The following is a 17,804-nucleotide window of genomic DNA, read 5'->3' as shown; positions in this document are numbered from 1 at the left end:
GTATAATATGCTTAAGGACTCTTATGTCCATAATATTATAACTCTTACACTGAATCTGTCTTTTTTTAATTTTATTTATTTATTTTTATTATGGCAGTTTACATTATAAACATATGAACTCTGAATGGTGTTGTTAATAAGTGTGGCAGATCATACTTGTTAAACAGATTAGATTATCAATTATCTTTGAACGGTCTGTTTTGCGGAAGCAAAGCTGTGTTGGTATTCTGACAACCCACTGCTTTAAAAATGTGTAGGTGCTTCCTTCTGCCTAGACTAAAAAGCAGTCTGACTAGGCTAAAAAAGCAGTCAGTATAAGCAGATTTGGCTTATTTGTTTTTGGCTTTCTCCAGGCTATGTGATTTGGACTATTTTTTACATTTTGTCAGAGGCATATAAGTAAGGAGTCAACAGGCTTTCTTTTAATGGTTGTTTGTGGAGTGCCAGAGGGAGGTGCTTGTCATGTCAAAATCAGGACGCTGCTTTTGCATGCAGGATTTCATCTGACTGTACACATAGAGGGGGGGTGGAATTTTGCACACACACAAAAAAATTCTAAAAATTTGTATATGCACATGTTAAAATCACCTTGAGAGAACTTTTCTGTCTAGCAAACTAAATCATTCAGTGAGTGCTCAAACCGGAAACCATGTTTAAGTTTCTAAATACCTTTTGTTTTACTGACTAATTAACCACTTCAGATGGTTCAATGGGATGGGGTTGGCCAATTCAGTGAAAAAAAAGAACTGACGCAAAGATGATTAATATTCACAAATGATAGGACACACATAATACCTGGCTGAACCAAATATTTTTGCAGGAAACATTATGCACTATGGTATGCCAGCATATAGCTGTAACAGCTGCCGGTACCACTGTCCTCAAATGGTTTTGTCCAATGAAGAATACTGCTGAATTGCAAATCACAACGACAAGGCAGTTTCTCTCTGGCTCAGCAATGTGAATTGCTGTTTTTGAAAAGGAATATTCACTTAGAGGTTCCACTAAACACTTTCATTCAGAATTGAACCCAATATTATTAATAGTTTTAAAAAAGCAGCCACTCTCCCCACAAAGTAAAATTCTCAGAATTGGATCAGAATACCTATGTAGATTGGCATGGATATTACATTAGAGAGAAGTAATGAATTGGTAACGTGGTCCAGAGAAGAATGAACTTATTAAAATGAAATTAAGGGAAACAAGTAGTCAATTTCAACAATAATCTAACCTCTTTTTTGACTTGTAAAGTCATTGTTGCGTCCTCTTGAATCCGCAACATCTTAAATAAAAATTAAAGGAAGAAGTAGCTGCAAGTATCCCAAAGCAGCTTTCAATTAGAGTCCTGATTCTGTCACCATCTAATTCGGTATAAAGCAGCTGTTTAGTGGCATGTTTACTAATTAATTAACTTACCTCAAATTTAAATTACTATAAAGTAAATTATCTCATGGCATATTTATAGAAATCTTGCACAGTTGTGGCCGTCTTAGCTGTGTTGCAGCTTAGCTATTGTCAATAGTTAGGTGTGGTGAGTAGTTTGCTGGCTCTGAAATGGCGCAAAAGTGTAGGCACAACACAGACACTCAACATCACTGCCCGTCACTGGATTAATGGCTAATGTGGGAGTCGAGGCCGCTTGTTACTGATGGGAGAGGGGTAGTGGGTTATTGTATTGGCGTCCTTCACTGTGTGTGGTGGGTAAAATGATTGCCGCCATATGCCTCGCGTTTTTTATTTTTAGAATAGACAGTAGGTAGAAGTATTAGAAAGTAGGAAAAAATTGAAGTTGAATCCACACCCAATCCGATTTATATAAAGATTACACAATATTCAAACGGAAATAGCGCGAATCGCCGCCCACCAAACCCCAGTAATAACAGGAAAAAACAAGGAGAATCCATGATGCCCAAAATTTCATCGAAAATATGAGATCAATTTCCTGTTCTAGAAAACAGGAAGTTGTAAAGCAGACTCTAACAATTAAAGATGTCGCTTATTCAGAAAGCCCTCCAGTCAGTTCACTGTTGGTTAGTTACAGTAAACTGTGTTATTTCCAATTCAGCTATGAGCAGAAGAAAATTGATGTATTATTTTAGCTCAAATCAGTTTACTTCAATAATAGTGTCGACTGTTTTGATGCCAAATGTCAATTATGCAACAAATTCGATGTCAGCTATAAAGCAACTATACAAAGACGACAAACTATGTCATCAACGTCTATTCTTGGTCCTGATAGTGGCAGTGCAGACTAAGCCATATTTACTGTATATTTTAGTGTTCTTTGTGTAACCCCAGCCTCAGCAGGCATTGTCTTGTTGAATATAAGATAGTATTCTTTACTAGTGCATTGTCAGTAGCATTGAATACTTTATTTTTGGCATTTACTCTGTAAGAACTGGTTGTGAGGATAGAGTACACCAAGGAAACTAAAAATAGCTCTACTATGGGTTATGGATCAAAATCTGCAGTTGCCATCTGAATTCTTCGTTTCATTGGTGCATTCTCAGTTCGGTCATTCACTCATATGCCATGAAGCCCATATTTTATTATGCATGCTTCTTGTTTTTTGGCTCTGGTGGTTCATGACCTAATTTAGCAAACCCAACCTCCAAGGTTCTAATATCCTGCCCACTTCCCATTATAGCAGGCTATCTTGCAAAAAATAGCAAGTCTTTTAGGGCCTTCTTCTCATAATAGCCACTTTACATTAAGCATTTGATTACAATACTTTAACAATGCTGTACATACATTTTTTGTTGTCTGCCATGTTTGGTTGGTCGCCCGTGGTCAGGGTAATGATTATAGACTCCCGATGTTTGGAGTTATAGGCCAAATATAGCCTGTTACTGCTATCTTTTACGTGAGGGCTTGCTGGTTTTGTGGATACAGGTGATGAGTTTAATTGGTAGGGACATGGTGTGAAGTGAAGGTGAAGTATTTGAAGTGTTTGTTTGTGATAGTGTGTTGTGTGTGTGTGTGTGTGTGGTGTGTGCTGTGTGTGTGTGTGTGTGGTTGTGTGTGTCAGATGGGCCTTCCTTCTTACCTCCTTTATCGCCCAAGAGGCCTAGCTAACTGGAATTTGACCTTAAAACAGTCACAATAGCATTCAAGAGGATGTGCCTTTCATTAAAAATAGTCAATTATGGAAACTTGGTAGGGACTTGTCAGCAGAACTGACTGATTATTTGTACATTCTTGAAAGATTTGTCCGAGATATTGAACCATGTTGTCTCTAATGACGTCTCTTTTTTCAACAACACAGACAGACACAAATGGGTATAAAGTATTGTACAGATGTAAAAGACCAGAAACAAAAGAGGTTCTCTAACTCAAACACCAACTACTATATCGAATACAATCATCTATGGGAAGATAAAACTGTGTTCCTCTTCACAGACTAATAAGGTGAAGACCTTAGTCCACATTAAAGATTGAATGAAAGATGCGTTAACATGGAATAAAAGACTCGAATTATGAGCACTGATCTTCTGGCGCACACCCCAGTGATCTGGTCCCTGCAATGATGCCCTGAGGTTGGCCAAAGGTCTTAAAATCTGGTAAAATGCTGTATGAAGTACCTTTGAAAGTGAGGTTTGCTCACGGAAGCTTGACTACTTTGTTGCAGATGTTCTGTTTGTCTTCTCCTCTACGGTGCCAAGGCTTGAGAGCCAGGTCATCTGCAGTTGTTTTCTCATTGCTCAGCGTCACTTCATGCTGTCTGTGTTGTTGCTTCATATGCTGAAAGCACAGAATGTTTATAAGTGTCTGTTTAAAGTCTTTTATTCACTGGACCAGAGACCGTCGCCCCACGAGTGTCTTATTACTTCACATACAGGATGGAGATGAAGAGAGGTTTGGTCAAAATGTTACTTTATAATTTTTATCTATTACACACTTCAATCAGATTACTTTGGCATTGTGAAGTGAATTCACATGTACAAGAGCGTCCAGACATGATGGAAGGGTGCTGAACTATCATCAGCGCACATTCATTTTAATTTTGTTAACAGCTGAATATGTGTAACAAAATATCTCACTGTTAATTATGAAGTGGATTTGTTGTGTAAGTCAATAATGTCCACTTTGTGTAAAAAAGTGTGTGGAGGTCCATACCATCATCGTAAGGCACATAGCACTTCCACATTTAGCAGCTCAACAAAACTTGTTCCATACATAATACATAAAATTAGCCAGAAAGAAGAAATGTTATGGCTTGAGCATCAGAAATCAGCATATCAGAATGATTTGTGATCAAGATACATGTGACACTACAGAACAGGAATAAGCAGAGATTTGCTATCACAGGAAAATAAATACATTTTAATGTTTTTAAATAGAAAAAAGTGCTTTTTAAAATTGTAGTACTATTTCACAATGTCACAATATTGTTTTCTTACGTACAATCCATCGCTCTTACAATAATCATCATTGTTTCAATCTATATATTTTTTTATTTATAATATAGTTTTACGATATATATTAATTATTATTACTTCTATAGAGAGAGGGGAGTAATGTGTGTGTGTGAGTCTGTATGAGCGAATTTTTCAAAAATGGTCTGGTGTTAATCATAGCACCTATAGAAGAAAAGTTGGAAACAATTGCTGCTCTTGATTAAAACTACTATTTACTATTACGATCGTCTTGTTTCTTGATTTTTTAGTACCACAAATAAGATATAGTGTGATATAATAATTTAGTAATATCTTATTAAAGAAAAGAATTGGAGAAGAACTATCCAATGTGTTGCTTGGTAATTTATGCTTTGGGGAATCTTCAAAAAACTTGACCACCTGATTTTCAACTCACAATGGTCGGAGTAGAGGGGGGGGAAGAATTGTTCTCCGAATTCCAACAAAGTTATATTCATTTATGAAGGTGTTTAAATGGGAGCATGTGAAAACGACAAAGTAACAAATTTTTAAAAATGGCTCATCATTAAGGACCTTATTTTGCCAGCACCAGGTCACATATTCTGTTTACATTATATCTGAATGCTAGAAATTAAAGTTGTTTTAATGGTACGTGAAACAGAAAGTGTAGCTGCTTACTTAGAGTTTACACTCTGCCTACCAATGGACATGAATGACCGCAACAACATACATCAAAAGAAACATAAAACCCCAAATGAATTCAGTGAAACTCTGTCTACACACTGGATGCGCCACAGATGTGGCAAGGAGTAAGCGGATGCTGCTTTCTATTTCAGACAACTGGAGAAAGTAAGGAAAACCTGTGCCATTGTCTCTAAATCCTTTTATGTATCCCACCCTACTTGAAAATTGGTCTCGTGATAATGTGCCAATCTTGTGGTAGGTCTGGTCCAAATTATTAGTTTTTAGGTAAATCCTAAAAACAGATAGGTTGCTGTTTTTGAGTCATACATGGGATGATGCCATGAGATCATTGCTTTTTTAAGTGTGATTTCACTGGGTGCTGTGTATCGTAATTTCCCACTTTTTGCAGTTCTATTTACACTTTGGTGTCTGTCATTGATATACTAAAAGAAACTGTAGATATGTCATGTGGGGAAAGGACACTTGTGCAAGAATCGAATGGGGACCATTATTGGGTCGTATGGCAAATGGTCACCTTTTAGTTGCCTCTCTTTCAGTTTGGTTTAATTGGTTCTGAAGGTCTATGTTCCCTCTTCTGCTGTCATGAAATATTTTAGGGCTTCATATGTGGAAAATAGTTTTGTTTCCCCCCCCCCTCCTCCCCCGAGAACATTATTTTCCCAGCAAACCTTTGATTGTTTCGCTGCAGTCAGTCATTCAGAACTCTGAGCCCTGAACACGTTAGTAAACAACATGTGGCCACACAACATGAATGGAGCTATGTTCCAGGGGTAGTTCTTTTTGTTGTTGGCATATGGTGGTGGTGGTTTGTGATTTATTTTTTTTATGTTTTTGTTTTGCGGAAGAACTCAACTGTGGTACAAGACCCTCGTGTTAAACCACCAGCTTTCTGACACTTTACATCCGAAAAAAGGCCAGAATATACACAAGTTTCTTCTGTGTCAATCACATGTCTTAAGTTTTGTACTTTTCACACTTAAAAAAAAAAAACCGTTATTATTGTCAGTTAGCAACACTGTTTTGGTAATTGAGGTCCCTCGTTGAACTGTGAGGACTTGTGTGTTTGGTTTTTAACAGGGGTTCTTTGTGGTCGGGAATGTTACTGCTTTCTTTACTGTGAGGTGGAGTCCATGATCGTGTTTTACTTTCATGGTTGGGGCAGAACTGGAAGATGACTATCACATATACAAGCCCTTTTCCACAGCCATATCACCCCTTCACCTTATCTGTTTTCTGCCACCCAAGTCCTATTGTTATGTGGGAGGATATTTACACTGACTCGCTGCACACAAACAGCAAGAAGAACAGAGCAATCTGTCAGCACCTTGCAAACTACTCTCTTTTAATAGGACCATTTTTATTACTTATAGGATGCCTCTTTCAGTCACCTATAATGATATCTTCTTAATATCGTATCACTTGATTACATCTGTCATTTTCTCCAGAGAGTTCCCTCTTCTATGTCAAACGAAACGGTCAACACTGATATTATTTTTGTGTGTGTGTTTATAGATATAAGCTGTCTCACATATAGAATGTGTGCATGTTTTTAAAATTTCTGCATTGTGGGAGAAAAAATTTGTGGAACTTAAAAATATTTTTAAATTAAGTGGAGTCCACTTTTATTGGTAGCTTATAACATTATCAAGTTATCTAAAAATATTTAGTAATTGAACATAAGGGATTACATATGCATCAGTAGCTGGCATGCTGTGGGAATGTGATAGTCTGAAGCCTGTATAGAATAGCATGAATTGATTGGCTGATGATGGTTAAGGTATGTGTCACCTTGTTTGTGTCATCACTCCTCAGATTTCTTCACTGAGACAACTGTCAGTCATTTCATGTCATAACTAGGTTTTTATGTTTTTACATAGTGTCTTTAAAAACTCCTCTTTTGTGCAGAACTATACTTCCGTTCCACCACGGATTCAAACCTGAGTTTTGACAGTTAAACAGCTGAGCCTGCAAGCCATCAGTTATTAATTCAAAACATCAATCACTTTAGAACGAGTAATGCAAGAATGTTGGCTGCTTAATTAAAAGTTATTTGTATCACTGTATCAAACTCCCGTATTATGTATAGGACAGTATTATGAAGAGAGATGGACTGAGCGAGTGGGATTTACCTGCATCGGATGACAGCATGTCTTCTTCGCTCAAATCACATATTTTACCTATAAAACTATTTTTGAACACTGCTTGGAGGGAAAGCGATATCTTTGTCTTAATATCGCTTCCTCTGTTAAAGGTGCGGTTACTTCTTGCGGTTCTGAGCACTGAGGCCATTTTTGAAGTCTAACTAAACAACTAAATTCTTGACCAAAAAACTTCTTAAAAACTACTTCCTGACCAAAAAGAGTATTATGTGTGAAATTATAGTGGACTGGGTGTCTGCCAGACACTCGCTGTGGAAAGATAAGGGTGAGAGTGATATGTTTTCTGTTATCATAGAATATCCACACTACTGGAAAGGCAGGAAGAACTTTTGTATAATATAAATAATTATACAATATGACTCATTAAAGCTATTTCTAAACCGCATGTATCACTGCAAGTTCCTATTGATAGCCTCAATGTCTGATTTGTTTCCTATTGTCACGAATTAGTTTTTTTGACTTGAAAAAATGCCCTTATTAGCTTTACAATTGTTCTTTTCAAATCATTTATCCATATAACTGATTCAAGGTGGTTTTACCAGCTTGCCATATTTATGTGTGGATGAAGAACCCCATTGAAACACTCGCACTATGTCATTTTTGTCATTTTTACCTTGCCTTCCATATCATGCCTGTTCCTCCCTGAGAATAATATTTACATTCACGTTCTACATTAAAATGACCTTCAAAATGGGGATATATGATTTGTGTTTTGAACATCTGAACTAAAAAAAAACTTATTACTGAGCTTCACTCACTCTGTTTTAAGTCGATAGTCATCAAAGTTGATTCTGATTAAAGAAGCTGAATTCTTCCTCTTGTTCCATCTTTCCTTATTAAATTGAATCATAATATATTACTGAGCATCATAGAGCTTACTTTTTTATTTTTGACCTTTGCTATTTATCGAACATCTAAAGAACATATGCAAATAAAAAAACGTAGAAAGAAACAAATAATGCAGTACCTTTATGCATTTATAGAACAAACCATCTATAACGTCAAAAGCATTCAATGGTAATGCAAAAACACGTAATCAATATGTTAAAAAATTCATTTCAGTGTATTGTTCATACCTCATCAATTAATTTGATTTTTAAAACTACAAAAGCAGTCCAATGAAGTGGGCGAGTGATTCCCTCTTTCTTTTATTGTTAGATAGTTACTCCCCTCAAAACGTACAAATAAAGATCATTTTTTAGTTTTAATTACTATCTTGGAGCATGGGGAGCGCTAGATGAGGGCTTAATTAACTTTTTTTTTGTTTTTGGCCTTAGCACAATAGCCCATGCCATATTTTGCCATCATGGTAACATGCGACTTATTATTCACAATAGAAGGTACCAGTCCGTGTTGCCAGTTTAGAGCAACTTTGTAGCCAGATTTAGTGATCTCCCCAGCCCTTTTTGAGACTTTTTTTTTTTTTTCTAAAGTTGAGGACAAATATAGCAACTTCTTGGAGACAACCTTCTCTAAGTTCCTCATTCTGCGTACCGGGATCTAGTATTCATCTATATAGATCAGTAAATTCTGCTATTATGATTTGAAGATTGAAATGCATTGAGTAAAAACTCTACCAAACGGTCACAGTTTTTATGCTGTACATACCGCAATGCCTCATAAAATCTGGATCTGCCTCGTTTACTAGACAAATGCGATTGGCACATATCTGATTTATATCTTTCGATTTATGTCCACATTTCTTCGCGAGGCCTTAAACTGATCTCGAAATATCCGAATGCACATGTTTTTTTTTTTTTTCCTGCTTACATGGTCATAGACCATATCTTTGTGTCACTACATATGAGCAGAAAAAATGGAATTGGGTCAACATTTTAAATACGTGTAAACAAGGCCCTAGATCTGAATCAGTATTTGGGGTCCATTCCGATACCATTTGTTTGTAATGACCTCTCTTTCATATCTGATCTGCATTTGGGCTAATAATTGGATAATTGGATTTTTGTTATGACCCGCAAGATTGGAGACATATTATTCTTCTTCAAGTATTACTCAATATGCTTGTCTTCAAGCTCATCCTAAATATCTAGACATAACTCATCCAAATCATGTCAATACACTGGCATTGTGTCCAGTCTGTCTTTCTCTGTTTGCCCATAAATAATCCACTATGCTTATGAGGGGTAGCAAACTATCCTCTCTTATTACTTATGAAGAACAGGTTTGAAAGGAAAAGCCTATAATATGATCGTCCAAAGCTTGTTCTGAGTGCTTCGCTTTTTTATACTCATTTTTCATGGCACACTTCTGACGACGGCACGTGTGCCCAACATTGGCATGCAGAAGGAAGGATATCCATTAGGCACGAGGTACATTTTGAGGTAATCATTCCTCATATTCACAGCACAGCCCTGTTAAAGAGCTCTAAACTGCTGTCAAATGTTGATGGAGTAACCTGCTCTAGTCACACAGATGCGAATTGTTATGCGGCAAATCAGTCCTGCAACCACTGGGCACCCCGATTCAAACGTTGCACAATGATTTATCATAGGTTAAGTCCATTCATCTTCAGTCACTCTATGGCAATTGGGCGGAGGACTAGCGCTGACGGTCTATTCGTGCATTTGGTTGCTCTACATCTGGACATATATTACAGCGTATAAATGCTGGTTATTTTTATAAGTCGTACGAGTCATAAATGATGGTGCTGTGTGAACACAACGTTCACAAATTACATACATACAAAGTGGTGGTCGATAATGTTCACAGTGTAAATCTGTTGTTCAAAGTCTTATAAACATGAGAAATTAAAATAAACAAACCAGTAGAATTTTGAAAGGGTAGAAACAATTTATGAAAAAAAAGCTACAGAAAGATTTAGAATTAAAATAAAACAAATATATTTTAATCTCGAAAACTTAAATAATAAAAAACAATAATAAATTCTAGAAACAAAACATTTTAAACAATACCAATATAAAAAAATACAAAACAATTCATACATTCAAATCTAAAATTACATTTCGCGGGTTAAGATTCTCATCCAGCGATTTGAGAGCATGAGATATGATATCGATTCTCATACAGACAATATAAAACATAAACGTAGTGGATAGCGATTCTAATTCCAGCGATACGATATTTGCCAGTACCTCAAAAAATGCTACAATACGATTACAATATGATTCGAGACAGGAGTATATTGATAGATTTATCAAAATTATACCTTTTTTAAACAGCTAGCTACATTTTTATTAACTCACAAATGCAACCAAATTATATAAAAATTAAAATCAACCTTCAACATTGACATACAAAAAAAACAACAACCTTATTTTACGCTTGCCGTGTGCATTCAGGCAGTCTTGTTGTTGAGCCCTGATACGTGAGTTTGAACGAGAATGCACACGTTGGCGGGTGCGGGAATGCAAATATGGCATTGCGTGGAAAAATGTGGTCAGTGCACCAAAATAAGGTGTGACTTATACTACTAGATATCATTATTGTATTGCATTGCATCGATATATACGTATTGGTTAGACATTTTAGTATCAATGTATGGATCCATATCGGTGGGTCCATTACACCCCTAATCTGCAGCCTCTTTCCCAGGTTAGCATTTCTTTAAAAGTTGCCAGCATTTTTGATCATTTTCTAAAAAAAAAAAAAAAAAAAAAATCCAGAATATTTTTGTTGTATGAATATCTGAGCATGCAGTATGTCAAAGAAATAAACAGAGAGCCTCTGATTAGTTTTACATGATTTGTGGTATTTTTTTGGCTTTATGCAGGTCCATTTTTAACCAACATCTCTGACCGTGGATAAATTTTCCGTATCAAAAAAAACAACTTTTTGAACATAAATCTGACAAGAATGAATGCTTTTTTTGTCCACACGCTACACCTCCATCAGATTCAGAGGAGAGATCAAGCCATCACGAATGGGTAGTAGAATCACCTCACTGAAAACAAAACCCCAAGCTTCAACAGTCCCTAACCTACTAGCGCTAGTGTCCGCATATGTATTCGGAACATATAAGACGTTTATTGAAATTTATATGCTTGTTCTATTGCATTTGATTAAAACTCATTATTCAAAATTTATCTGCATACATATGCAATGATTTGGTTCTGCCTCTTCACTGTTTTTTGATCCAGACATTCAATATTCTTTCAGAATATGTATAAAAGTGCCCCCTAATGTATGTAACAGTGAAAACACAGACTATAGCACGAGTGCCTCAAGGAAAAGAAATTACTTTCTTCACCTACTGTGACATTAGAGTTCATTCACCCCTAGTTGTGGCCGGGCAAAACACTGAAGTAAACTGAATCACTCAACAGGATTTATGCCACTGGCTCGTGCCTGTTGAGAGCATAAATCAATAACATTTCCTAGTGGGGGGCTGAGAGAAAGCAGAAAGGGGGCGTGAGGGTGCAAAGGGACTCGCAGCGTTTCTTGACTCAAAGGTCGAGAAAAAAAAACAAAAACCTCAACACCACAACCTGGAGAGTGAGATGAAATGGGGGAGATGCAACCTTGACTGGTAAGCTTTGGCTTGGTCCTCTTAAGGGATGTGCAGGGTACCAATAAACATAATAATCATGTCATAATTGTTCAGGAATATCATTCACAGAAGCTGACTCAAGCGACTTAATGAAGGCAATGGGTTACACCTTCTAGAGAGTAGTGGTTCCTAACCCGGGTGGTTGTGACCCTACTAGAGAGGCACTAAAAGATTTTGCAAGGTGTTTACATTCAGGAGGGTTACAGTGTAGGGATGAAATGGGTAACAGTTTGATGACAAAACCAAATTAAAAATCCTGTTAGTCATCATCTCTGATTTATATTTGAATTATCATTAAAACCTTATTACATGGGGGGCAGCTGTGGCCATAATGGTTGAAGATTGGACTTGTAACCCTAGAGGTCCGCAGGTTTCAAGTCTCTGTGATCGGCAGGAGTTGTAGGTGTGTGGGGGGTGAATGATATAGCGCTCATCTTCCACCCTCAATGACCCATGGGCTGACAGTGCCCCATGAGCAAGGCACTGCATCCCCAGTGCTCCCCCGGCACGGGATATATAGCTGCCCACTGATCCGGTGTGTGTGTTCACGGTGTGTTCCTTATCACTGCTGTGTGTGTGCCCTTGGATGGGTTAAATGCAGAGCACCAAATTGAGGTAAGGGGTTACACACTACTTGGACAAAACTGTGCACGACTTTCACGTTTCGATATCATTAGAACTTTGACAAACGCTGTCATTGTAAAAACTGTCCAGGCTTTAAGCACAGATATGTTTCAGAGTGACGTGACACGCGGGAGGAAATGGGGTGGTGCTCACTCCCCGGGCACAGCAGGCAGTGGTAAGTTTATTTTTGTTTTGAAACATAGTGGCATAATGCAGTGAAAGGTTTTACAAACCGAGATGATGACGGGAAATTAATTATGAATTAAAGTTGGAATGAATTGTAAACCTATGAATATAGTCTTTCTAAAGGGAACCGACATGGAGAGGAAAAGTTTTGTCTTCCCCTCGCATATATGTGCATAATGACGCAGTGTGGTTGAACCGTCGGGGCCAATGCTTTTTTTTTATTTTTTTTACACGACTGAAAACACGCTGTATTTCGGTTGTTCCCTAAGCACCACCAGCTGTTTTGAGCATTGGAACTGCATTTTTATTCAACCTTTTTGGCATTTTTGTTAAACCAGTTAAAAAAATCAGACCTGGTTGGTAAATATGAACCCAGTTGATTGAAAACTATCTATAAGCCATTATGAGTAATATAAGTATCTAGAATTAGTTAAACAGAGTAAGCATTATATCATTTTGATTTCATGGCCCGCGTTTTCTCTTAAAAATGATTTAAAATATGAAATGTGAAGTTTTGTTACTTTTTTTTGCTCGTAGGACACGTAGTAAGATTAACGGAGTGAGGGCAATACTGCACTTTCACTAACAAGTGACAATAAATACAGCATCAGTTAAAACAGATGGAGAAATAGTCGAAACGACAAAAGTACTGTACATAGGTAAGGACACTAAATTTGCAACAATTTATTTATGACTTCGCAATAACATTGGCGGGTTAATAAAGCTTACTTTATTTATTTTTTTGTAAAAAAAAAAAAAATTTTTTTTTATAATTTGAACACTCTTAGCTCAAAGTTGCCTCCAAGACAAGTCAGGAAAACCTTTCACAGAAACAGTATTGCTTTACCCAGTTCTATTTTCGAATTATTTCTGTATTTCAGATGCACTTTGGATGGAAGAAACAGCATGCTTATTTAGGCCATAGGCTTTTGGAGCGTGTTGCTGAAGAATAAATCCTGTGGCAACGAATTCGAAAAACTGTCAACATAAAAATCGGTGCCAAAAGTAAAAATCAAATAACTAAATAAATAAGATATATTGCATATACAAATGTGTGTCCCAGTTATATGCGTCTATGTGTAACTAAGCCCACGGCCCAAATGAACTACCAAGAGCTTATCGCCCCCCTTATGATCTTTTTTTTTTTTTTCCCCCGTTCCTTTCCTTTTTTTTCGTCTTCACTCCATCCATCTCAAGAAATATCTTGCGGATGAGCACACGCAAAACGCGACTGTAACACAACCAACTCAGCAACTATAGTTTAGGGTAGCAACTAGTCGCTAGACAAGTACTGTGGTCGGTGCCACTTGGCCCGTTAATTCTGCGCCACAGAGATAATACAAACACTAAAAATGAGAAGAAGAAAAACCTTTGGAACCGAGACACAAACAACACACAAGACGATTATTGCTCTAGTAAAGCTACATTGGCTCAGTAGCTTGTGCAAACACAAACAAACCAGGTAAGTCCACCATTGTTGTTGGTGTTTGCTGTTACTTGACGTCAGTGGTACGTCTTGAATATGATTGAGACAGTGGGTGATGACATCATCTGTTCCTACAAAAACGCAGAGGTAGAGTTCAAATTCGTCCTTCATTCTAACTCTAAACTAACGTGCTTTAGATGCAGACTCATCATCTTACCTGGAGGTGTGTTACTAATATCAAACTCTACTTGTAACATGGATGTAGATTTAATAAATCTGAAACTAACCCCATAATAAGACAGAAAACCCGGCTGGAGGGGTGTTACTATAAAATTCCACTGTCTAATAGTAGGCATTGAAGTCCAAACTATGAAGAACCATCTAGATTCTTTTTTCCCTACACTTTCTACCCTACACAGTGGCACTGTCAAGACCTATAAGGGGTTCTACACCAAATGAGAACATATTTGTAAGCTAATATCTGATAGCAATTTAATATTAAAAAACTATGTGAGTGGTGCTCTGTGTGGCCGACAGCGGGGATTTTGAAAGCACTCTTGAGTTGTAGCTGGGAGACGTGGAGAACACAATGATGGTTGGCCACCAGAGTTGGTTCTAAAAACCACAAAAGAAAACACACAACAAGCGGTTGGGCTTTTTCAAAGACATTTGTTACCTGACTAAGAAGCGAATTAACTCATTCGTCAAGTGTCAGGGTATGAAAAAGTAAACAGGCCTCTTGAATTTACTAACACTTGTCAAATTCTCTCTTTTAGCAGAAAAACCTCTGCTTATTTATTATTTGGACCACTCTCTCCCCACAAATCTGTTTCATACTCAAGAATAACGGAACAAAAATTGATCAAATATTTCTAGGTTGTCTTGAAAGGCTCGTGCCTCTCTTTGGGTTACTACTGCGCATGGCATCTGGAATTTGGCTCTTTTTCAACATTTAGTTGATTAACTTATGTGCTTTGGATCCACCTTTCTCAATTCTAAAGCTTTGAGTCACTGACCTGCTGATCCTGACATTCCACCTGTAAAATAAAATCGTATAAATGTAGTTTTTTTATTTGGTTTTTTTGCATGCTTGTAGAGTCCATCCGATAACCCCACAGACAGCGGGAGCATCAGCTAAACCACAATGCCCTTATTCCCATGCTGCACCAATGAGGAGAGGCATTTAATTGGATGGGGTCCAAGTGCCCATCGTTTCTCTAGAATAATTTTGTGGCACTTTCAGTAAATGTTATGAAGCTTTCCATTTGCTTTCTTGGCTACGGCTTATTGTTTATTTGTAATATTTACACACATAAACTAGTATTTCTTGAGAGCAACAAATGTGTTAGAAACCCAGCCTATGTTTGCCTTTTATTTAACGGTGGCAGGGCAACCCTTGCAATCCACACAAGTTCCCCTATTTATTAAGTTAAGACTTCGGGCATTTAGCTTATTTGAGAGTAGTAAATAACACAGAGGGTCACTTACTTTTCCAGTTGCCTGTCAATGAAAATACAAATGTTTGGTGTTAAAAATAATCCTATGTTTGGTCTATCATTTTTTGAGTACCACCAGACAAATATAAAAAAGACCAGATAGTTCAAACAGGCACAAACTTTATTTTTGTTTCTGTATAGAGGCATACCATGTTTTGGTCCCCTTTCTTATTTTATGTTCTCTGAATCTCAGCAATTGTGACAGATCAAATTATTGTAGGGTACATTGTGGATTTACTAATTCATTTATAAAGTATTTTAATATACATTTACAATAAGTAATTAATTTATCCATTGAGAGATGCTTTATCCAAAAGTGAGTATACAAGCAATTCATCATAAGAGGCAAATACCAAGTGCTGCAATACAAAAGTTTCAGACATAGTTTATTAAGTTAGAACAAGCAAGAAATGGAGGGATCGAGTAAAAATAACTCCACTAGATTTCGCTTTTTAAAATTAAGGAATGCCAGCTAAGTGTTCATGGCAAGAGCGATGTTTGATGCAACATTGTTTTTAATAAAAAAAAAAAAAAAAAAACATTTACGTACATGGGGCCAAAACTATACAATGAAATTCATAAAACTACAATATACATAAGATCCAGTCGTTAAGATGCAATCTACTTAAAGCTTTGGTTGCTTTTGCCAAAAAAAAGGTTCAGAACATTCTAGCAACTGTATTGCAACTGTGCCGTGCATTTCAAATAAATGCAAAACAAAAACAAAACCAAAAAAAAAGTGTTGTAGTTTATTACAATTTCCACATTTCATGGAATTCTGCAGATATCCTACATAGTCAAGTGACAGCAAAGTTAAAATGCTGTTTTAAAAAGTTAAATAAGGTATAAAATTTACTATAAAATTTCATGTTTTTTTCTTTTTTTCTTTATAGGTACGTTCTGCCGCCAGGGAAAACGTTGGCATAGCTGGCAGGAAAATGTCACGCGCTGCGAAGTCAGAGTGAGCGAGAGCCATGTCCATCCCCAACCATCCCCCACACGCATCAGCTTTCACTAGCATCAAGCAGACCACAGCGTCTAGACCTTTAAACAATAGCTTGTCCTTTTTATAATTCAGCCACAAGGTTAGACAGCAAGTGGCATAAGAGACCAAGTGATTTTTTTGGCCTTTGATGCGTAGTGACTGTCTCCTCTGACAAGCACTGCGAATTGATTTATATGTCTGTTGTAATTTGTGAATGGGCCCGCTGAAATTGAAGGGTTTTTTAACGCCAACTGATAAATGTTTTTTTTTTTTTCACGCAATAGTGATTGTTCTGGGACAACCTTCCAGAACACCCCTAGCATCTGTTTTCAATATGTTCTATCTATTATCTATCTATCTATCTATCTATCTATCTATCCCCCCCCCCCCATATATCTAGTATAATTATGTATCTATCTATCTATCTATCTATCTATCTATCCATCTATCGAGCTATCCAACTCTTTCCCTGACAACATTTATTTTTTAAAGTTGGCTAGATGCCCAGCAGCATTTTTAATCATTTCACAAAACTTTCATGTCACCAGGAATCCTTTGTTGTTTTCTTATGTTGAATTTCTGAGGCAACGCATTATGTACAAAAGAAAAAGCGAGCATCTGCTTTTACACAAACCCCACAAACAAAAACCATTTTATTCTAGCTTCAGTATTTTTTTATTCAACACTTGAATGTCGTTTTATTTTTTTTTAACGCAACATTTGGGAACCCCCAAAAGCAGAGGGAAAATCTCCTTTTTGTCAAAGGACTATGTCTGGATCAGATTTAGATCATTGATCAAAATCCACAGATGGAGGAAGTAAGTACAGTTCCATTAGCACCCAAAGCTTTCACAGTTGTAAATCACTGTCTGAACTCAACATGTCATTCAGTAAGTTTGGCAGTTTAGATTTATCTGCTGATTTATATGCATCTGTTTTACATATGCAGAGATTCAGTACCCTTCAGAAGATGTGTAATAGTGCTTAGTACCGCTAACCAGTGGACAACACGGAAAGCCTGGAAAATTCAATGGCAGAGAATGTGTGTCTCCTAAGGTGGCCACACACTGAATGAAATTTTGATAGCCGATTTTGAGCACCCCCAAGGTAATCAGGGAGACGTATCGTAGCCCAATTCGAGGCTTGTCGCAAACAATGTTTTGCCCAATAAAAAATCCTCATTTGTGTGGTATCATTATGATTATTTAAATGCCTCCTGATCGAGTCGGAGCATCCCTGATTGTCAAATCATTAAATATCAAAACTATTTGATAACCGCGATAACCAATGGGAGGCAATCAAGCTTCACCAACCAGATT

The 17,804-nt window shown here is 37.0% G+C and overlaps 1 protein-coding gene across 1 annotated transcript in view; it reads left to right on the top strand.

The window, feature by feature from the left end:
• LOC109107639 (corticotropin-releasing factor receptor 2) overlaps positions 1–16,573 on the top strand; it is a 104,484-nt gene extending 87,911 nt beyond the window's left edge. The window contains 4 exon segments of the mRNA XM_042719331.1: positions 6,159–6,170; positions 6,173–6,217; positions 16,411–16,443; positions 16,445–16,573. Coding sequence (XP_042575265.1) covers positions 6,159–6,170; positions 6,173–6,217; positions 16,411–16,443; positions 16,445–16,573 — 219 coding nt within the window.
• Positions 16,574–17,804: the final 1,231 nt, after the last annotated feature.

This window comes from Cyprinus carpio, chromosome B2, assembly GCF_018340385.1.
Source record: "Cyprinus carpio isolate SPL01 chromosome B2, ASM1834038v1, whole genome shotgun sequence".
In the NCBI taxonomy this organism is placed as follows: domain Eukaryota; kingdom Metazoa; phylum Chordata; class Actinopteri; order Cypriniformes; family Cyprinidae; genus Cyprinus; species Cyprinus carpio.
Note: the sequence above shows the minus strand (reverse complement) of the source record. Positions and strands in the feature narration are given on the sequence as shown.